Below are 24,078 nucleotides of genomic sequence, written 5' to 3' on the forward strand. Positions count from 1 at the left end.
GCATGCTTGGGGTTTGCTGAGCTTCTTGGTTCGGTGCACTGATGTTTCAAAACAATTTTAGAAGTTTTCATTATTATTTCTTTAAATACTGTTGGTGCTACATTCCGCCCCTTCTCTAGTTCTGGAACTCCTTAACTGGAGTATGATAGATTGTTTGACTCTATCCTGAAGGACACTTATACACTACACTGCTCATTTTTTAAAAAAACAATTTATTGCTCCATTTTTAAGTTTAGATCATTTATATTGACCTATTTTCTTTTCTAAATCATTTTTATTGTTATTCTATTACAGTTGTCCCAGTTTTATAGTGATCTCTTTTCAAGTTCAATGACTCTCCTGCTGCATCTGATGCATTGTTAATCCATCCAGCAAACATGTCACATGCATTTTTCAGTTCTCCAATGTCCATTTGATCCTTTTTACAATTTCTGTTTTTTTCTCTGTGTCTTGCCATTTATCATTGTGTTGTTCCCACTTTCTCATGGGAATCATTGCCAATGTGTCGTATCCACAGTGTCCTTGTGAGCTGATTCCAATATTTATGCTGTCTTGGAATCCATTTCTATCGATGATTGTTTCCCTTGATTATGTCTTGCTTCATAGTTCTTTGATATCTACTATTTTAAGGCTTTTTTTTTTTTTTTTGCCTAACTGACATACCACCAAGTGCACATACTTCATCTGTCCATCTGATGGCTTCTGATTTATGTGTCTCCTTGTGAAACTATCACTACGATCAAGATGACAACTACGTCTAACAATTCCAAGAATTTCTTCATGCCCCTCTGTGATCTTTCTTTCATGCTCCTCCCAAGGCCCCCAGATTCCACATCCAAGTAATCATTGATCTGTATTTTGTCACTTTATGAATTTGCATTTTCTAGAATTGTACATTAAAATTGTATAGTGTGTATTATTTTAATAACTTCACTCAGCACAATTATTTTGAAATTCATAAATGTTATTGCATGTATCAACAAATCTTTTTTTCTGCTTAATAGGATAATATACAGATATGCCACAGTTTATTTATTAGTTTCCTCTTGATAGACATTTGGACTGTATTCAGTTGGGGCTATTACAAATAAGGCAAATTGCAGCCCTGGCTGGCATAGCTCAATGGATTGAGCACAGGCTACAAATCAAAGTGTCACAGGTTCGATTCCCAGTCAGGGCACATGCCTGGATTGCAGGTCACGGCCCCCAACAACCGCACATTCATGTTTCTCTCTCTCTATTTCCCTCCCTTCCCTCTCTAAAAATAAATAAATAAAAATCTTGAAAAAATAAGGCAAGTTGCTATAAATATTTGTTTACAAGTTCTTTGTAGCCCTAAGTTTTCATTTCTCTTGGGAAAATACCAAGTTAGTAGAGTAGTTGGGTTGTATGATAAGTGTATGTTCAAATTCTTAAGGAACTGCCAAAAGGATCCCTGAAGTGGTTACAGCCAGTTGATAGTGAGAGTTGAGTGGTTACGTGGTAGTGTCACGGTGAGGCTTTCTGACAATGTCGAACACCTTTCAGGGGCCTATTTGCCATTCGTGTATCTTCTTTGAAAAGTGCTCAATTCTTTTGCCCAGCATTTCATTGGATTTTTTTATTATTGAGTTATAAATGTTCTTTATAGATTCTAGATAAAAAGCCTTTGAAATATACATATTTTGCAAATATATAGTCATACAATTATATAGTTCTATAATTGATGTTTGCATATTGATTCTGCAATATTATTGAACTCATTTATTAGTTCTGACACCTTTTAGGTAATTCCACTGAATTGTAAATAGAATCCTATTTTTTTTGCAGACTCTTTGCTAATTCTAGGTATTAAACTGAGAAATGTGGTACAGCCTGTCAGCTACAATCAAGATTTATTAGGTAGCCCCAGCTGGTGTGGGTCATTGGTTGGGCATCATCCAATGAAATGTAAAGGTCTGTCCGAGTTTGACTGCCGGTCAGGACGCATGCCTGGGTTGCAGGTTCAGTCCCCTGGGGTGCATACGGAAGACAGCCAATCAGTGCTTCTCTCTCATATCACTGTATTTTGCTTTTTTCTCTTCCTTCCTTCCCCTCTCTCAAATCAAAATCTTTATTTTTGATTTACTGGGTAAAGATTTTCTGTATTTTTTTGTGGTAACAAGTAATAATCAGTTCCTTTTGTTGTCCAAACTTAACAGTTTTCAGTAGGCCAATGCACACATTTAGATTCCTCTTAACAGTTCTCACTTCCCCGGTGTTTGTGACAAAGGTACCAGAGCTTCTTCAGTGAGTGGGTGCTCAATGCTGCCTCTAGAGGCCGCTGCCTTCCATCACCATACAACCCTTGTTCTTCACCTCCCCCAGGTGCATGATAATGTGGGACAGTGGTCATTTGCTTAGCAGTATATCAGGGGCCATGAAAATCTGCACGCTGTTTCGTTAAATTATATTTTTAATTGAGTCACTTCATCTGAACAAATCAAAGCACCAGTTATTAGAGACGCCAACTGACCTCAGTGGTTAATAAAGCTGTGCTGAGTTGTTCAGAAGAGTACGAAAATGTGTTCGTAATCTTGGCAGAAGTACCTTTTTATTAGAAGTTGAGAACTGCATATTTTTTCATGTGATTTCTCACTGAGCTAGGGTGAATGAATATGGATTTGTCTTTTCAGTTAACATGGGGCAATTATCCATAAGATTAATACTATTGACTCTTGCTTTGAGAAAGTAATTTAGTTCACCAGTACAGATGCCTTTCTTTTGATTATTTTTTTACTGCTAAAAATTGAGAAGTAGCCAGTTAGCTTCACAGAAGAGATTTTGGTGAGACTATTAGACACACTCCTCTTCTATCATAAATACTGTTCCTTTTAGTGACAGCATTTTCCTATCTCATACAAAAACGTAGTACATACTCTCATTGGCTTGTTCTCCATTATGAGTTTGTAATCTGGTAGGATTCAGGAGACTAAATATAATTTATTCCTACATTTTTCTTATAACCTAGCCTATTAAATTGCCTTTAGTAGGCAGTCTCTAAATTCAGGGTCCGGCACAAATTATGTCCCATTTTATTACATAAAAATCTTTTATTACAAAATCGTAAGCATGTAATTTTGTAACATAACCATATCACACTCAAGCACACCATATGACATGTTAGGTGAAATGTTCAAATTAAAATGATAATTTATTACACCCATATTATTATCCTACCATCCCCACTCAGGCAGGTGTTACTTCTCAGACTTAGGGGAGAATAGGTTAGAAGGAAATGGTCAAGGCAGCGGGAAGGCGAGTGGAAGACAGCACCATCGCCTGGGACGGGGAGAAGTGGATCGCCATCTTGGCCCAGTGGAAATTCAGCGTTTCACATTCCACTCCAGGAAAAGTTCATCCAAAGTGTCCGCGTGTTGTCTAGTTCAGGTGACGGTGAAGGAGCTAGGGGGCTGGACTCTCGGTTCAGGAAGCGTGCTGAGAGAGGACACTGTGGGCCTGCCACAGCCCAGGTCTGCGTTGCATACTTTTCATGATCTCTCGTCTCCAGCCATTGTGGGAACAGACTTGATTGTCACGTCTACAGCCAAAGCATGTAAGTTTCAGAGAAATTAAATGTGCTGCTTCATTATTAGCCAGAGCTGGGATTCTGTCTTTGGTCTGACTTACTCTAAAACCTTCCCTTGTTCCTCTCTATAGCAAGTTGCAGCCCACAGATGTAGAAAGTATTAAATGGAAACCAGAAAGTTCTAAAACTCTTGAAGTCTTTCTCCAGTTACTTTTGATTATAACAAGTGACCACAGTAAAGGCATAATACGATCAACTCAACTCCCTTTGAACTCCTTTGGCTCCAAAAAATAATTGAATAAACAGACCACATCACAATCAAATTAAAGGGAAACCAAATCCATTTCCATGGAATACTTGTTTCACTTGATTTATTTTTTTCCTTTCTCATTCCCGAGTGCCTTTGTGTATTTAGAGTTGAATTTGAAATAGAAGGCAATTTTCAAGCAACCTACACATCCTTGTAAATATTAATCGGGGGCAGAGGGGAAAAGGCAAGGTGCTTTTAGCCAAAATGGATTTCCTAATATATTACCCAGTCAGACAACGTGAATAAAAGAGCTCTCAGGGATATTGTGTTTAAATGAAATAAACGATTACATTATTTTTTTCTTGGGAAAGGTAGACATTCCTAAAATGACAATTTGTATTTTTTTTAATAAGACCTCAGCTATTTACACAGATGATAGGCCGTGCGATTTCAGGTTCGACTGGGCCGTTTCCCAGTGAGCCAGCAGCAGGGAGAACTGGTGGGCGCTGGGCACGCTTCGGTGGATCCGGAGATTGTGGCAGGGTGACGAGAACGGGCCAGTTAGGAGACATGGACGGACGGCTCATTATTGAATTCCTGAAGAGCTGTGAAAGCTCAGGGGCAAGAAAGAGGAAGACCGTGTCACCTCAGAAGAGACTAATGAGGAAGGACAAGTGATAACTGGGGACCCAGTGCACACTGTTACCAGGAAGAGACATCGTCCTCCCCTAGCCCTGTCTCAGTCGTAGGGAAGAGGACACCCAGAACCGTGCTGCCCACGTGGCCCTCCTCTGGTCACTCTTCATCATGGCATCTTTTCTGTTTCTTTCACGGCATTTACTGCAATTAGAAATAATCTTACTTATGAATTTCTTCACTTGTCCATCTGTTTACATGTTATTTTCTAACTTGCCCACTAATGGAGGCATGGTGGGGTCCACCTTGTTCGTCTCCTTGTCTCCATTGCCGAGGACCGTTTATGCTACAAAGGATGCCACTCCGATATATGTACTGTGTGGTTTGTGAACAGATGGATACACTGTTCCTGCTAATTCAAATATCAATTCATATTACATGAATTGATATTTATAAAGTACTATAGGCAAGGACCTGCTTTAAGTAACTACTATAAATACAGGGTCTGGCACAAATTATGCCCCCTTTTATTACAAAATCTTTTATTACAAAATCATAAGCGTGTAATTCTGTAACATAACAATATCACACTTAAGGACAACACATGACATGTTCAAATTAAAACTAGAGATTATTACACCCATGTTATAACCCTACCAACCACGCTCAAGCAGGCATTACTTCTGCTGGACCCTGTATATTTAACTAAATGAATAACTTCTGGACTGATGGAAACTGAACAATTGCCCTGAAACTAAATTAAAATAATTCATGATAAGTACGAGAAGATAGACATTCGATTCTAGGACCAAAATTGTGGGACCATGATTAATAGTTACTGCTCTTGAATAGGATTTCTAGCTACCGTGGTTTCGTTTGCTTCATACGGACCATCAGGGAAATGAAATCTTTGGCCTGAATCTCTGTCTTAAGTTAGTTCACAATCGAGAAAGGGAAATGCAAAAATAGTTGCGCTTTCTTTGTACTTCATGACATTGTGTAGTTTCTGTCACAGCATGGTGCATTACACTTGGCTGTTAATTGGTCAGTGCGAACCTCATTGGAGCGCCAGCTTCGTGAGGACAAGCAGAGACATCTATTTGGCACCTGTCACTGCTGTGTCATGAGAATACAGCTCAGCGGCTGGCGTAAGGGGGAGGCCCCAAAGTGTTTAATGAAATAATAGGCTGATTTGGGGAGGGAGGAGGTGGCAGGAAGTTTTTGGAATCTTTCTGAACCCTAACGTAAACAGGTGAGTTGGTCAATCATGTAGTTTACAAATGGTTCCACCTGCCATTTTCATTACCCAGGCGGCACAGTACATGGTTATCTTAATGTTATCAACTATGTCCCCTGTGCTGTGCTTTACATCCTCATGACTATTTTGCTACTAATTTATTCTTCTTAACCCCTTCACCTTTATCACCCAGTCCCCCCAAACCCTTCCCATCTGGCAACCATCAGTCTATCCTCTGGATATGAGACGGTTTCTGTTTTGTTTATTTGGACATTATTTGATTGTCTAACCACTATGTTCTATACCTGAAACTATTACAGAATAACATTCAGTGTAAACTGTAATTGAAAAATTAAAAAACAACAACAACAGGTTTTATTATTCAAGAAATAAAAGAAAGAAACACCTGGGGGAGTTAGTGACAGTAGGGACAAAGTTTAGAAGTAAAACTCAGGACAGATTCTCCCCTACAGTCCTCCAAATAAATGAGGGTGGGAGCAAACCACTGTAACCACAGCCACGTGCCCTGGGCGTGTGTCTGAGCACAAGGAGGCAGAGGGACGCAAGAGGCCATCTGACGGGTGTGACAGTGAGAGATCCCCGCACGGCCGTACACAGCCACTGTGAATTCTGCAAGCCGGTCTGGGAATAGACGCTGACCCTTATTCAGGATAGAGGAGAAGTGGCTGGTAATAAAGTCAAAATGGCTCAGGAAAGCAACAATCGAAATGAAAGAAACAGAAGGTGCAGCTAAAAGTAGGGACGGAAAACAACCTGGAAGTCTCAGAAAGTTAGCTGTCACATGCTACCATTACACAGAAAGAACAGAAGGATTTTTGTGAAGCCGGAACAGCTGTACGCATGAGCGAGAGAAATATATTGAGGTCAGATATTTTATAAAGTAACTATTAAAGAGAGAAAGATAGAAAGTACGATAATATACCTAAAGGCAGGGAAAGAAACAGCAAAACCCAAACCCAAACCAAAACCTGTAACTTACTATTTCCAAGTGAATTTAAAAACAAGGAAATAATATAAAATGTGAAAGAATCTTATAAATCATGATTAGAAAAGTGAAGGAACGAGGTGGCAGAACTCATGAAAATTAGAAGGAAAAATATATTAGGAATGAGACTAAATTAGAAGGGACACAAGATTGAATAAACATAAGTAATACTTTATTGATATCTTAATAAAAGAAAGCAATATTTAATTTTTAAAAATATTGAACAGAAATAAAAAGAATTTTAGATAAAATTACAAATATTGTAAACAGGCAAAGAAGAATCAACTGACAAATAATATGACACCCTGAAGAAGGCAGCCAAGGAAAAATACTAGAACTAATACTAACAACTATCATTCATAAAGAATAAGGTATGGTATAAAGCTACATAATAAAAGAGCACTTTATTATCTGAGAATATCAACCCCAAAAGAACAATACCAAGTCAGATGTCAGAAAAATGATTGCACCTTAAGAAAATCCTTTGAGTATCTCAGCAAAAATAATACATAATAAGGAAAAGAAAATTATTATTAGACTTCTCACTAGTAACACTTCACAGTGAAAGCACCTGGAGGAACGTAAGTATTTTTAGGTATTTAAACAAAGAAGCCGTAAAGATAAAGATGTCACGATCAGCAAAACTGGCCCTCGTGGACACAGGAGCTGGCTAGATAATCTGTTAATGTGCAAGAACTCAAGGACTATGTTTCCAAAAGCTTTTCTTAAAATTCGACTAGAGAATCCTTCCAGACCAACAAAATGTGTAGACAGACGTCAGCATACGGCTGGTGGTCACCACGGAGCACACAGCTGCTTTTTTCATGGAAGCGAATGAGGATTAGAAAGGAGACGGCGGAGCATGCAATGGCTGAAATATTTGATGGCATAGATACGGAGCAATCGTAAAACTGGGAGGTAGAGGAGATAGTGCAATAAAGATCATTGTAACTGCTTTTAGGGTTCATAGGCACGAGTGTCAGTAGTCACACTGTTATTCTGAGAGGACTGTTTATATAATGTGGGATAAATCAAATGATGGATTTTCTGGTACTTAACTTTGTCATGCCCTGTGTCCTTTCAGAAAAGGACAAGGCCCGCAAGTGAAGGCCAGCTCAGCAATGCTGAGGCTCTCCAGGGCCCAGATTTGGGGCTGGAAATAGTATCTACCGTGAAAACAAACACGGCGTTGTGAAAGAGTGATTGGTGTCAGGTCTGGGACAGAAAATGTGCAGAAAGCTCTGGAACATGTCATCTTCACAAACCAGAGAACAAGGACATTATGAATGATTACAAGGGTCCGGTGGGAGGAATTCAGGAGCCAAATTAATGAAGCTGATACTGGTCAAAGATGGGACAATTAGAGCTTCAATAATGATTAAAATAGTGATGGCTCAGAATCCATCAGATATGAGTAAATCCACAAATTCATAGTAATATGCCCCAAAGTGGCCAAATTCTAATAACAGTAAACAAATTTATGATCTTGAAAAATCAGATAAATAGAAGAATTAAAAATGGATCCTAAATTTCTTTCTGAACTGTAAGCAGGATAACAAAATATTAGGTGAGGGGAAATACATCTTTATGAAATTATCTCAAGTAATAAATGAAGAGGAAAGAATAGGATTAAAAGGTCTTAATCAGCTCAGGCTGCTATAACAAAAGCACTGGGGATTGGGTGGTTTATAAACAACAGAAATTTATTTCCCATGCTTCTAGAGGCTAGAAGTCCAAGATCAGGGGGCCAGGACCCTTGGGATCCAGTGAGAACCCTGTTCTGGGTTGCAGGCTGCAGACTTCTTGTGTCCGAGTGGCAGAGAGTCCAGACAGAAAGCAAGTTCTTTGGAAACTTTTACAAGGGCACCGATCCATCCATGAAAGCTCCACCCTCATGACTTCATTTGATCCTGATTATCTCACAAAGGCTCCTCCTCCTAATACCATATTACCATCACATGGAGAGGGGGAGGGTTTCAACATATGAATGGGGGGGCGACACACAAACATTCAGTCCATAATATCCCATCAGTGATTATTGAATATATTGGTTAACGTCACAAAAGAGCAACAACCAAATACTGTGTAGCTCTGGTGAAACAGCCACTTAATGCCACTTAAGTCTTGCCAAAAGGAAAGCACCTGAGTCTGAATAAACCTCTGTATCCAGCTGCCAGCGTGCAGCTGAACAGAGGAGTTGAATTCACCATGAATTTGCAACCGTCAAAAATCTAGAACGTGGGATACTACTGACGAAATGGCCTGGTTTTTGTAAAAATGAAGAGCCAAGAAAAAGAAAGGGGTGGAGGACACGTGTATAATAAAAGCAATCTAAAAGACATTAGTTTTTAAGTTGGACATGTCTAGGGAAGTGCACTTGAATAAGACCCTCAAGAAATGCAAAGAAGTAATTACTATATGAGTTACCTGTAGAGAGACAGAACCGTAATTGGGATAGGAAACAGATAAAGTCTTAGATGTGACTGGAAAAATAATTTACCTTACAATAATTCACTAGGCTATTGAATTGCCTTTGTGGTTTTCTGTGTCTTGTGTTTTATTTTACAGTAAAAAGATTCACAATGACTATTTCACAGGAATCCAGGCAAGTAGATCACAAGACATCTAAAAAGGTTTGCACATTGTTCACTGACCCCTAGTGTGTATGACTGCCTGAGATTCTGGGCGTCGTTTCCAGCTCAGTTTCGTCAGTGCATTTCACATCCACAGAGACAAAGGACTCAGACATCATTTAGGCAGGAATGTTAATTCCTCTGGTCGATGCCATGTTTTGGTGTTTTTTTTTTCACTACCTAAATTTTACTGAGCAGCAACTACGTGCTGGGGCACCACCCTGGATATTGGCAATAGAGAGAAGGAGGTGGAATGGTTCTTCTACACAAGCCCATAGAATAGAATTGCAAAGTGAAATTTTTCTTTGTCATTTCATACCAGTTCAATTGCATAGACATGTTTGCTAATCCTCAGCATAGAACCTCTTGACTTTAGTGAACTCCAAAGAAATACGGGGGTTGAAGGACCTTCCTTGGGTTTATTCTAGCCTTCCGGGAGGTCAAAGGCCAGAATGCATTTGTGCCCTGGTAAGTCTGGCTAGTCTTTAGCTGACAATAAAATCATCTCTCTATCTCGCTCATTTGCTCTTTCATCCTTTCTCACTCTGCCTCTCTTTTTCTCTTTCTCATTTTTGTCTTTTGCTTGTGGATAATATTAGAAAGCTCAAAATGCAATGCTTCTTATTTCTTGCTTTAAAAGTACTTCCTTACAGTAATAAGAGTTTGAGGATGAATTTAATTTATTCAGCAACTAATAATATACCTCTTAATGTTCTGGTTAGCTCTGCGTTTCTTACATTTTCATGGCAGGCTCGTCAAGCAGTTGCTGTAATCATTCCCACTTTGCAGATGTCAAAACAGAGGTTCGAGTGATGGTGATTTGCCCAAGAACATTCCGAAAACTAGATGGTGGAGCTGAAGTTTGAGCCAAAGCTTTCACCTCTGTAATCCCATGCTAGTCCTTCCAAACAGATCACTATGGGCTAGATCCCAGCATCCTTGTCTACTGTTCACACCAGATGTCTTTGAAACTCCTGGATCCTGTTAAAACGCTAAAGAAAAGGGGAACTCTTGCTTCGGATCAGCTATTTCTTCAGAGAACACAGCAGGATTTGACAAATGAACACTTGTTCTCTGAATTGGCTTCTTTACCTTTATTTCCTTTTGTCTTTGAGCTTCAGACTTATTAGTAATGGACAGTAATTTCCAGACAGCAGCCTTCATCCATGATAGTCTTCAACTTAACCATTAAATCTTAGGAAATTAAGTCTTCCAGGGCAAATGCAACACGAGATGGCAGGAAGAGGACTGAAAAGAAGTAAATGATTCAAAAGAACTGAGCCAATTGAGCAAGCATTTTTCTTCCACTGTTTTATTTCCCTCAGTATGAAAAATAAGTCGTAATCCTGACCACATTTTTAAGCTCAGTGCCTCGCCTCTGCCCTGCAGCAGAGCAGGCAGGGTTAACCATATAAAACCAGGTTCATAGATGCTGAATATGGGGAGAGATTTTGCCTTTGCTTGATGCTAAGGACAAATAATCAACCAGGCAAATGCTGCCAGCAAGGGGACCCATTCTCCACACACGTACTAATTACTCAAGTATTTACTGCAGCAGCAAGGCACGAGCATGTTAATTGGGTATTGTTTGGATACATTTGAATTTTTTGGATCCCTTTTCTAAACCCCTTACTCTCTTCTTTCAAATAACCTTTATTCATTTTCTCTACCCAGAAAACTCTAAGCTGTCAAAATGTAGGCTTAAACAGAATGGCGACAAAAGAGAAGGAAGGTGGGGGGAGACGAGGTTGAGAAGAAGAAAGATACTCTCCGCCTCAGACCTATCGCTGCTGCGCTCGTTTTACACAGGTGACCCCGTGCACGTGGACCTGTGTGCATTTTTTCTTGGCACTTCTAAAGCCGAAATTCACCATTTACCCACTTCTTAATTTCTGAATTGTTATAAATTAGTATCAAAAGCAGATAGAGTGAATTTCCATTCCACTAACTGTGCAACCCTCATCACAACTTGTATCTCTTTCCCCTCCCTCCCTCCCTTCTTCCTTCCTTCCTTCCTTCCTTCCTTCCTTCCTTTCCCTGAGCTCACACTGCAGTTATGATAATTCTTTAATAGACCACTCTGTGACTCAAAACTAATTTTATGGTTAGGAAATGTTGGCTTCGGTGGGATTTTTTTTCGCTTGAAATTAAGTGAATTTAGCTTATTATGAGAAAGATTTTTGAAAAGAATTTTAAAATAAAAACTTGGCAATGTAGAACTAGAAATGCCGAGGTTAAAATTAGCCAGTGATAGCACCTCTCTGTTAGTAACCGTGCGTGTGCTTGCGTGTGTGTCACCTGGCTGCTGCTTCAGCGGGCCCCAAGGTGCACTCCACCTCTCTTCCTGCCGTACCTGTCACCAGTTCTACAAGGGTCACCCATTGTTTGTCAGGAAGATCTCTCAAAGACTGTGTTTTTTTTTCCGTGGGAATCTCTAAACTCTCACAATACTCTCATTCATAATCTAAATACTTCAGGCATTCATAGGTAAATGTTAAACATGGGGGCAAATTCTACCTTGGCAAGAAGAACGTTAAAATTTAAATGTTCTGAATTTAAAAGCTAACTTACCCTTTGAGAAAATTTAAGTGAAACGTTTCTGTCTCCCAAGTGCTTAGTCACTGAGAATAGGTCGTGAGGCAGCCTTAAAGAAAGCAACGGAAGACCCCATCTTTGGCTCACGTTACATTTAATAATTGTAAACGATATTTGAACGTGTGATAAAAAACTGTAGTAGTATTAATGCACGAGGGGCTCAGTGCTGAGAACACTTGCCAACCAGTAAGTCTAGACTGGCTCCTCCTATCACTCATGCCCAAGGAAAGGTGTAGGAAAAGTGAGAGAGTCAATAGGAACTTTTCTCTGTGCCATCAGTGAGGTAGAGTTACAAACATTTTAGCATTAGGAGGAAGAACAGGGAACCCAATATTAGATTTCAGAAAGTAATGGAGATGGTTTAGGACATGATATTCATTGAAAGGAATTGGTAAATGAAATGTGCTTCATCCATACAATGGAATCTAAAATCATCAATTTAAAAAAACATTAATAAAGGATAGCATTTCCAATGTCACAGAGAGGGAGACAGCTTCAATGACAAGGATAACATTTCACAGATATTTTTGAGTGAGAAAACCAAATCCCAAAACAGAATGATCTCGATCATACACACACGCACACACACACAAGAAGTTTTACTGTTCGCTCAAGAGAATGTAAAATCATCTAAACTACTCTGTTACCGCTTCTGGAAAGAAAACCTCAGAGCTAATGACCATAAGTCATTCCTGTCAGTTTAGTATCAAACACCAGGAACGCACCAGATGGAGATAAGTAAGTGCCCGGTGAGCTGCTGCAGCCATTGGCGTAGTGCAATCATTGGGGGATGGGTTGTCCTGGGGTTTGGACAACCCCAATTGGGGTTGGAGAAGTCTGGGACAACCCCAGACTTCTCAATTTGCTTTAACAGGATGACCATATTGACACTCAGCTGTCACCGGTGACTTTAAATTCTAAAGGAGTTTTTCTAATGTCATTCTGGGATTTTGGTTCATATCAGATAGGAGAATTCAAATTATGAGTAAGTGTGAGTGCTTTATTTTCCTGCAATTTAGAGGATTTTTAGCACATGTGAGTTTGATACATATATTAAGGTGTACTATCCCTCCTTCACTCTTTGGGGAACCAATGAACAATGAATAGTGCTGATAAGATAATTATGATCATGGGAAATGATAAAAAATCAGAGGTATTGGTCAACACCGATGCATCTAAAGATACCAGCTACACATCTGTGTGCTTGGATAATCCATTCCTTGTGTCCATTCAAATTACCCACTAGACAGCAACACCGTGACAGTTTCTAGGAATTGTCAAGAGTGATGAAGAGGACCGTGGTTACTGACATTACCAAGTGTCACTCTCAGTAAGACTCACCGCAGGAGTCTGCTCAAACGCATGCCACCGAAATCCCTTTGCTGCTGCCATTCTTGACCCATGCTTAGCAAATGGTTGTGTGTGAAGTCGCGCGTGGACAACTGTTCGATTTTGTCAGTGACGACGTGACTGATGGCAAAAGCGCACTAACTTCAGTGGCTGTTGGAGAGAAAAGAGAGAAGTGCCCATAACTGATATCAATCTTCTAAAATTGAATATTCCAGAAATGGAAGATGGAGCCCTTCATCACGGAGTCCCCGAGCCTTCCTCTCTGACTTAGGTTGACACCGCCTTCTTCTGTTTCTGTTTACTCCTAGAATGCAGCCCCAACAGTACCTGCAGCAGCGTCGAAAATTTGCAGTTGCCTTCTTGGCATTCATTTTCATTTTGGCAGCTGTGGGCACCGCCGAAGCAGGGAAGAAAGAGAAACCAGGTAAGCAGGAGGGTTATGGAGGCAAGATGCTCCGTTCATTCACGTCCTTCTAATCTAGCTCGATTGTTGTCCTTCATCTTTTCCTTCCTCCCTCCCTCCATCTCTCCCCTCGTCCCTTTTCCCTCCCTCCCTCCCTTCCTCCCTCCCTCCCTCCCTCCCTCCCTTCCTTCCTTCCTTCTTTCCTTCCTTCCTTCTCTCCTTCCTTCCTTCCTCACTCCCTTCCTCCCTCCCTCCTTCCCTCTTTCCCTTATTTTGTGTTTTGGGGAACCTAAGTGACATCTCCTTTCATTTCCCCCCAACTCTAAATCCTGAAATACAAATGGTGATCATTAACATAATGATTATATTAGCAGCCACTATGTATGATTGACCAGGAAACAGGTGTTTTACTATGTTGCCTGTCTCTTCAAAAAGAGTCCTTCAGGAATGTTTGTGTTATCCCATATTAATAGAAAAGGGAAGCAAAGCTCAGAGAGGAGAAAGCACCTATTCTGTGTCACTCCCAGTCACAAGTTTGTCTGTGGAGCTGGGACTCTTGTTTCCACCGCATTTACATTATGCTATTCTGTCTACAAGATGGGGAAGGAACACCGGCTTGCACTGAAAAAGCTAATGTGACAACTGTCCTTTCTAATGGACTGCTTTCTCATTTTTTTAGGTTTAACTGGTTTTGACCATCTTCTCTTTTATGGACATGTGTGTTTCTGAGATGTCAGTAAATCACTTAGTACAGCCCCTGGCACATAGTAAGAGTCAAATGAATATTAATTCTGGCTCCGTCCTCAGTTTTTCTTCTCTCTCCTCATTCCACTAACACCTCCCAGGTTCCTTTGATTTACTAGACACTGAGGACCTCTGGGTCAAAAGCCCAGACCCTGTAATTAAGGCGCTCAGGACCGAACACAGTTATGCCTAGGCGTTAAGGAGCTTTCTGCATGTTGATGATGTGTCCTTCCTTCCAGAAAAAAAAGCGAAGAAGTCGGACTGTGGCGAGTGGCAGTGGAGCGTGTGCGTGCCCACCAGCGGAGACTGCGGGCTGGGCACCCGGGAGGGCACCCGCACCGGCGCTGAGTGCAAACAGACCATGAAGACCCAGCGGTGTAAGATCCCCTGCAACTGGAAAAAGCAGTTCGGAGGTGAGCGCCCCCTGCGGTCCCATTGGTTTCATCTTCCACGCCGACGTAATTCTTTTGTTCTTCCACCAAATGACCTTTTTGAGGTGGACTGCCATTTATTTTTAGTAAGCTTATCTAATCAGACACAATGTAATAAGACATTTTGCCTACCCCCAGGGTCTGTCAGCTTCAGCACTACTAAGGTTTTGGACAAGACAGTTTTTGCTGTGGGTGTTGGGGGCGGGCTGTTCTGTGTGTGGTCAGATATTTGGTACCATCTCTGGCTTCTACCCAGTAGTTTCCACTAGCGCTGCCCGCCTCTGCAAACCGTGGCAACTAAAATGTCTCCAGATACTGCCTAGTGTCCCCTGTGGGGGCAAAATAGTGCCTTCCTCAGAGTTACTGCCTTACCAATAGGGACAAAAAATAGACTCTTGATCTGCTTCTCACAGTGGTCAGTGATCTGCCTTCTCTTTCCTTTCTTTTCTTCTTCTAAGTTCCTTTCATCTTTCTTTCCCCTTTTCTATTTTTTTCTCCCCACTGTCCTGGTCTCTCTCAGGCCCTCTCTCGCTTTTGATCCCTCTCCACCCTCCAAGGCTGGTTCGTAAATGACCAAACCCAGAAGCGCCGATTGCAGCCAGTTTTCCTAGATTTTCCTCGCACTGACTAGGGCCAGCCTCACTGGCCTCACCTACCTATTTGAGAAGGAATTTTTCAACACTTCTAACTTAAAACCCACTCTTGCACACCTAAATTACCTGGTTTTTAATATTCTTGAATTTGTGTCTTTCTCAGCCATGGTAGGACACGATGCCCCAAATATCCTCACTGTTCTACTGAAATGTCCTCTGGGTGATAGGCGAGTGAAGGACAATGAATCCCTGTACTATAATTTCCTCATTTTCTTTAACCTTAGGGGTACTTTTTATGAGTGGAAGTAAGTTCCATAAAAGCCGATGAAATTTAGGTACATTCGGTCTTAAATTGTATATGGTTACCATAAAGACCCACTTATAAAAAAATTTAAAAACTGTATCTTAAAGGATTTGTATCTAGAATATATAAGGAACTCTCAAAAGTAACAATCTAATTATAAAGTGGGCAAAAGACATAAATAAGCATTATACCAAAGAGGATACACAGGTGGCAAACACCTGAGAAGGTGTTCAACCTCTTTCCCGAGTGGGGAGGTGAAAATGAAAACTAATTAGCTATCCCTGTACAGTGTACACCTCTCAGGGTGGCCAAAATTAAAAAATAAAAACACCAAATAGTAGAGAGGATGTGCAAAAACTAGATCACTCATATATTGCTGAAGGGAATGTAAAATGGTACAGTCATATTGGAAAAGAATGTGGCAGTTTTTTTACAAAACTAAGCATGTGTTTATCCTGCAATGCAGTGGTTTCACTCTTGGACTTGGGTCCCGGAGAAGTGATAGCCTATGTTCCCAGCAGTATCTGTACAGGAATGCATATGGCAGCTTCATGTGTAACAGTTAGAAGCTGGAAACCACCCGGATGTCCTTCACCTGGCGAATGGTCAAACAGACTGTGGCGCATACACGGGGTGGGGCAGAAGCAGGTTCATAGATGTGAGTACATGAAACACAGAGTTTATCCATAGACTATTATTGATCAGTTACCGCATTATTTTCCATGCTGACAAGTGTAAACCCGCTTTAGCCCCACACTGCGTACCACGGAATACTGCTCAGCAAGGAAAGGGAGCACACAGCTTGGGTGGACCTCCGGGAAATTATACTGAGTGCAAAAGCCAATCTCAAAAGGTTATACTGTGTTTGATTCCCTTTGCATAGATTTCCCTCGCACTGACAAAAAAGGTAGATGGCAAAAATTAAGATGAAAAAAGTATAGCGGTGGAGCACAGACTAGTGGTTGCCGGGGCGGAAGTTAGGTGGGCTCTGGGTAGAAGGATATCCCGAGGGACCCTTGTGTTGGAACGGTTTTGTATGCAAATGGTGGTGGTGTTCCCTTGCATCTACGCTTATGACAGAGTTGCACAGAACTAAATCCCTCTCCCCCCCACACCCACGTGAGTGCACGTAAAACTGGTGAAACCTGAATAGGTTCTGTGGAATGTATCCCTGTCGGTTTCCTGGTTTGCTGTGGGGCTATAGCCACGGAGGAGACCACAATTGAGGGTCCACGCGATCGCTCCCATTTCTTACAACCGCATGTGAATCTACGATGACCTCACTGCAAAGAGTTACAAGGGTGTGTTTATTTTCACGGCACTGTAAAAGGATCTCCCAAAGATTTCTGTTTGGCCCTCCCCTGCCCGCAGCGGAGTGCAAGTACCAGTTCCAGGCTTGGGGAGAGTGCGACCTGAACACGGCCCTGAAGACCAGAACCGGGAGTCTGAAGCGAGCCCTGCACAACGCGGACTGCCAGAAGACGGTCACCATCTCCAAGCCCTGTGGCAAAGTGACCAAGCCCAAGCCTCAAGGTGGGTTCCCGCTCTGTGACCGCAGTTGTCACAGCGATGGAGGCAGGGACTCAGGCAGGATCCTCAGAGGTAGAAGTGCAAGGATTCCAGAAGAAACTCTTAGGTGAACTCCCTTAAGAAAGAAACTGGAAAAGCCCCATATAGTTAGCTTTTCAGGAGGCCCCTGGAGCCCTCTGCACAGGTGGGGGCGCTGGAATCGTCTCCTAGCACACACAAACGGTTCAGCGAAACGGGCCAGTGAAGGCAGTGGTTATAGGGTGACCGTGTCCTCCAAGCCCTGAGTTGGGACTACATTCTGACAAGTGTGAACAAAGTTATAAAAATTATGAGGCAGAAAATTGAAAATGAGCCTTTCCTAGATTATCTAACATAGTTCCCAATGCCATCAGTTACATTATTTTACATTTTCCTTGTTCAGTGCATACCTTGGTAAGTTCTGTATTTCTTATACTTCTCTCAGAGCCTTTATTTGCTTTCTTAGTTTGATGAGCTCACCAATTGCATTTATAATAGAATTTTAAATAGTGCAGAGCTGTCTTTCTGTTCATTCCCAGAAAGTCAGACCCTGCCATCTCGTACTGAAAGTAAACTGAAACGAAGGCCATGGCCATGGTTTCCTACAAAGAGACTCCCAGCTAGGCAAAGACAAACTCTTTTAACTCATGGGTATTATGGGGTTCGTTGTGTTTGCCCCCCAAATGTAACTATTGAAGTCTCAACCACCAGCACCTCAGAATGTGACTGCACGTGGAGACAGGGTCTTTACAGAGATAAAAGAGAAATGAAGTCACGTGGGTGTCCCTAATGCAATCTGATCAGTGTGTAGGAGGAAGAGGTTAGGACACAGGCAGCACAGAGGTCAGACCGTGTGAAGACGCAGGGAGAAGAGGCCATCCACAAGCCAAGGAGAGAGGCCTCAGAAGAAGGCAGCCCTCTCCACACCTTTATCTTAGACTTCTAGGTTCCAGAACTGTGAGGAAATAAATATCTATTGTTTCAGCCAACCACCCTGGGGTATATGGCAGCCCTACCAAATGAATCCAGTGGGCCTCAGTGATCTCTAAATTTAAAAAACCCCCTTGGCCTTTGCTCAGATTTGAGCTCTAAAATGGATCTGAAATTTCATTCTGGTCAGGTTAATTATAAGGAAAAACTCAGAAAAAATGAACTCAAAGCTCCTAGTAGTGAAAATAGGAAAAAGAAAGTATTCCCAGAAACCAGAGAGGATTGATTGTGCTACTGGTGGTCAGGAGGACCGAGTTTCACAGCCTAGTGCTTTATTTTCTACTGGGGTCGTCCATGGAAACGGTCACCTGCACCTTCGGGACTGCCAGGTGCAGGCGGGACTGCAGGTGACCTGCTGGGACAGAGGCCCCCGCCCTCCCCAGGTCCTGGGCATGTCGGCTGGGTGTAGTGTGCATTCGGAAGGTATGACGGACGCGCGGCTGGGTGGGTACGCCGTGTGTGTGTACCACCTTTACAAAATGTCACCTGTCCAGAGACAACTACGCAGATCTAACGAAAATTAGTGGCCATGTCTACTCAGTGAGACTTTTCCAAACTGGAAGAACTCAGAGACACAGTTTTCAAATTAATTTATTTTTAACCAAAATGTTCAGCATAAATGCAGAATGAAAAAGAGAAAGGGCATTCGAGATGTCTCTGCAGCAGTCCTCAGCCTGGTCAGCACTGTGGGATTTTCTGTGGGGTTTTCTGTGGGATCCTATAAACACGCCAGTGCCCAGGAGTAACCCAGGCCAACCAAGTCATCATCAGGAGCTTTGAAAATGGAAATGTTCTTTGGAAGATTTCAGTATCAGCCAAAATTGAGAGTTACTACCGTAGTATGACATCCACAGAGACCCTCCCCACGCACGTGTGCACACACACACACACACACACACCCTGTCTGGTTCTCTCCTATGGGTGAGGGACGCAGCCACTTAATGGGTTGGGAGGAAAAACGGGCAGGTGATTATGTGTGGGACGGGGGGGGAGCTGGGCAGCTCTGGGAAATGCTGCAAAGTCTGGAATAAATAGGGCACAGCTGGGACGTGACTAATGAAGACCCCTCAGGATATTTGGTAAGTACATGCAGGGAGGGCTCCTTTTCAACTGCAATGGGGGATGGGTCCCTTTTCTACATTTTCCCACGTGGAATGAAGGTTGGCAGTTTGGTGCAGGCTGCCACCCTAAGGAGGGCAGTGAAGATATTTCAGGTGGGTAGATGTTCTGTAATTGTTTATATACCGAACATCAAGGTATAGAATTCATTGATAATGGCATTCACGGGAGTGAATTCTGTATTTCACAACCAATTATGAAGTTCTTGATCATTCAGATGGAGCCTTCGCTTTGTGCATAACATACCTTTGAAAACACTGAGTGCGTGGTTTGGGCACCATGCTCTCTGAACAAAGCAAACTCTTCTTGTAGGAGCTGAGCCAGGGAGAAGTGTCCGATAGATTTTCTTAGGGAGACTCACACGCCCTTTCCGTGACATGTGCTTCCTGGTTTCCGTGAGATGGAATTAGTGGCACATGCAGGTTTTGTGTATTTCTGTGCCATTTTTCTGAAAAATCGTGAATGGATATTTTAACTTTCCCTTTGTGAGTCTCTAATGTTAAGATAATTTTTTCCGATCAGTGGAAAAGCATACAATAATAAAATGGAATCTATATTATCATTAGTATTGTTCTGTTTGCACTCGCATGTCTTGATCTGTGTTTGACACATATGATTGCATGAAGTCCTGTATATTCCTCTGCAAGTGGATATACATTTTTGAAGGAAGCCGAGGCACACTGGTTAATTTGCCCAGGGCTGCGTCTCTGGTGGGTGACAGAGCCGAGATTTGGCTGACTCTAACCGCGTATTTTCTTCTGTGCCCCCTGATTCCTCACATAAATCACACGGGGGTATAAGCTCACCTGCGCGGGTTCCATTTCCTTCGACCAGCAGAAGGTAAGCCTCGTAAAGCCCAAAGCTGATACTCAAGATGACTCCCCAAAGGAAGGAGACGTTTTCTATAACCTTATTTCTAAAGCTGCTCAGGAAGACATCCAGCAGAATGAAAACTGTCAGAAGGACGAGGGGTCTGGCCTAGTTTGTTCTCTACTGTATCTCTGTTGCCTAGAACAAGGAGCAGCACATAGTAGGGCTGAATAAGTATTTGCATAATAAGTCATACTAAAGGGAAAAAGGTTTCCCACACTAGATCCACCAAAGACTGATAGAAGAGGTCATGTAACAACTTTTCTCAAAGTTTTACAGTTAGGAATTATTTTCTTCCTGTTTTGGAGAAAGAATAAGTCGTCAGTGTTTTTTCCTATTTTAACTCAGTACGTGGAGAGCATAGAGGGAGGTAGGGACCTCATGAACATTGACTGGGGCACTGTGATAGGCCCTCCTCATTTAAGCTTTGAAGTAACTCTCTGCAGTACATTTTGTTTTTCCCATTCTCTCTATGAGCAAGCACAGGCTCAGAGAGGTTTAGCACCTTGCCCAAGGTTTCACAGCTTGTAAGTGGTGGAACCAGGACTCGAATTCAAAGTCAGACTGACACCAAAGACCTGCTGCCTTTTTTAAGGCCACCATGCTGCTTCTGGGTATTATAAACTATGGAACTGTGTCCATATTACATAAACCTCAATGTCTAGAATCATTAAATAGCAGCGCTTCTGGTGACTTGGCCTGCCATCTGATGTTACCTTCACAGAACAGAGGAGGACAGAGAAAATCAGTGAGTCGTCCAAGTTCATCCTGTTGGGTAGCAGCAGAATCGGTTCTAGGGTTTATTCTCTTCTGATGCCATTTTCTGCCTTTTTTTTGTACTTGGGGATTACAGGAAAGGGACCTTGGATAGCTGCCAGACCTTCCCAAGAAAATAGCGTAGGGAATGGTGCTTGAGGAAACCCAGTGCTCTGTTGAAAGATACGTTTAGTTATTTCATAGCACAGCCACTGAGCTTATAGCAAGAAATTCTCTTTCCCCTCCATTATCCTTCTCATCCAACACATGATCAGGCTCTGTCTTATTTGTCTGCTCTTTTGTTTGTTTGTTTGTTTGTTTGTTTGAGAGAACTCTTTTTGCTTGGCCTCTTTTGTTCGGAGAAATGGTAGTGGATTAATATGCAAACCACATGGTTTTCAGTGTGCAAACATCTGCTTTAAATTTTAGAATGGGTCCTAAAGGTGTGGGTAAGGCGGAGACCACCCAGCATCAGTTGATCAGTTGGAGGAAGGACCGGAGATACTGTTGTGACTCGATTACTAATAACCAGCTTAAAAGATTAAAAGACTTGCTTGGCAAGAGAGGGTGCTTAATACCTAGAATTGCCATCAAACTAGGAGACTACGACCTATCTCATGTGCCTTGATTAAAAGTGGCCTTAAAATTCACCAGTGGGACAGCGTTGCCTCTCGAGGAACAGAAGTGTTCCTTGCTATTGCTAGCAGTGTTGTACGAACTCTAACTTTAGCATTAGTCCACAGTTTCTTTCTTTTTTTTTTTTTAAGATTTTATTTATTTATTTCCAGAGAGGGAAGGGAGGGAGAAAGAGAGAGAGAGAGAGAAACATCAATGTGCGGTTGCTGGGGCTTATGGCCTGCAACCCATGCATGTACCCTGACTGGGAATCGAACTTGTGACAATTTGGTTCGCAGCCTGCGCTCAATCCACTGAGCTACGCCAGCCAGGGCTAGTCCACAGTTTTAATACACTAGATGTCAAGGTGGAAACCCTTACCTAATGACCCCCTTGTGTTGGAACCCCACTGAATTTGAGGAGACTTTTGTCTTCCACATCTATATCCTATGCCTGGGGGAAGAGTCTTGACGTTCTTACACAGACATAAGAACTGAGAGACGCACCATTGGAATACAGCTCTCTTGGGGACAGGGACAGGATTACTCTCGGGGAAGGTCATTGATTGACTTAAAGACTATAACCAGAACTTGCTTAATTGCTGCCAGAATCTAGCTGGGATAAACTGGTGAAATGATTGATTGTGCTGGACACTTGAGATCTTCATTCCTTAAAAGAGATTGAGAGTATTAAGATTATTAAGAACACCCTGTATCTGTTGGGGATATTTTACAGCAAGATCTGCTCTAGCTAGTTAAGTAGAAAAGGGTCTGCTCAGGGATATTACACAGCTCACAGAATCTCCAGGAGGGCCGGAGGAGGTGCCCTGAATACTGCATTTCCAGAAAGAGGCAGCAGCTGGTCCCAGAGAAATGTCTAATCACAACCCACGTGGCTGCTGGAATCACTCACCGCTCGGCACACGGGATGCTGAGAATCTCACACGGGAAACTCCACCATCGCTGCCCTCACTCACGAAACCAGACATTCCCATCTCCTTTCTTGCTGTTAATTTTCAGTCTCTCCAAATCTGACCTTTTGTTTGTTTGTTTCTGGGTCCTCATTTCTGTCTCTAAGACTCATTTATGTGTGCCTGCTTGATGGAAACTAAGTCACACATGAACTGCTGCAAACAAACAAACAATCAATCAAACAAACAAATACATAAATACTGCTGCAAGGGAGCCCAGGAAATGTGTCTTTACCTTTCCAAGCTGTAAGGGCCTTGAACTGGTATTTGGCGAGCAGCCCGCCAGGGGCCGTGTGGGGATGTCGGACTGTGCTGGAGAATAGTGGAAGACCTCAGCCTCTCTCCCATAGGGATCGATGGGCATCAATGCCATTATGTGGAGAAAAAGTTGCTGATGTTATCTTACATTGGGGACCGTTGGGTACTCCATTGTGGAGACGGTTAGGTCTCTCCTCTTTGGAGCCATCACTAATGTTCTTTTCCAGTCTTCGGTGATAAACGCACTTTGAACAAGTGGGGAATTTGGAAACGTGGGTCAGTCTGTGCTTGATGGCTCTGTATACAATGTCCGAGCAGGTGTTTCTCAGTGGTCCCCTTGGAGGATGAGCTCCCTGTGGAACTGAAAGTTGGCCAGGCCAGATGGGGCTGCCGGGGTGGGGAGCTGGAGCCTACAGGCAGTCCCATCTGTGGGAGCAGGGCAGCCCCATGGACCAGGCTTCCGGTGGCTCGCCCCTGGAGTGAGGAGTCTGGGATTTTCCCAGGCGCCACAGGTGACGTGGCCAAATGGTCATGGTGGACCATTCTAGAATCTCGAGTTTTTGTCGACATGGAAATTATTAGTTGTCACTTTTTAAATAAGATCCGTCAGTAAGAGGTATTGTGAAGCTCCTTTTGATGCCAACAGGGCAGCGTGGTATGATGTCAGTCTCTAAGTTTGCCTGGATTGAGGGAATGCCCTTCGTCTGGTCCAGTTAGTCGGACACAGGAGCACACGGGTGGATGCCTTTGTGACAGGTGGTCCAGGGAAGAGTGTTAATCCCTCCTGCGGTCCTGTCCACCAGTCCATGGGCTGCTGTTACCAGGCCCTTGCTAAATTCCCCTGCTCACGATAACCCCAGTTCCTTTTCTATCTCCCCAGACCCTTCTGAAAGCGTTGCCATCTCGCTGCTCTTTTTTTTTTTGGACGGCTGCCTGGCCCTCTCCTAGGTTCGACAATCTGTCTTCCAAGATCAAAAGAACAACTTCAACTCTTGAAGTGCAAGACTCAGCTGTGTGCGGGACACAGCTTTTGGCAGCTGATTATTAAATGGGAAAGGGGGTCAGGAAAGTGATATTCCCAGCATTCTCAATTCTCTCCCCACTAAATAGGTTCTTTTGTTAGTTCTTTTAAAGATAAAAGAAGTTCCCCAACACTTTCTTTTCTATTTTCTGGGCTCTACGTCCCTCAGGGATGAGTATGGCAACATTCTGGGTGAGCTTTG

The 24,078-nt window shown here is 42.5% G+C and overlaps 1 protein-coding gene across 1 annotated transcript in view; it reads left to right on the forward strand.

The window, feature by feature from the left end:
* The window catches only part of PTN (pleiotrophin), a 99,163-nt gene that overhangs the window by 60,293 nt on the left and 14,792 nt on the right, over window positions 1–24,078 (forward strand). Inside the window, exons 2-4 of the mRNA XM_045855667.1 lie at window positions 13,563–13,678; window positions 14,641–14,814; window positions 17,101–17,262. Coding sequence (XP_045711623.1) covers window positions 13,564–13,678; window positions 14,641–14,814; window positions 17,101–17,262 — 451 coding nt within the window. The 5' untranslated portion in view covers window position 13,563. The remainder of the gene's footprint in view (window positions 1–13,562; window positions 13,679–14,640; window positions 14,815–17,100; window positions 17,263–24,078) is intronic.

Source organism: Phyllostomus hastatus, unplaced genomic scaffold (assembly GCF_019186645.2).
Source record: "Phyllostomus hastatus isolate PE091 unplaced genomic scaffold, TTU_PhHast_1.1 phas_scaffold_114, whole genome shotgun sequence".
In the NCBI taxonomy this organism is placed as follows: domain Eukaryota; kingdom Metazoa; phylum Chordata; class Mammalia; order Chiroptera; family Phyllostomidae; genus Phyllostomus; species Phyllostomus hastatus.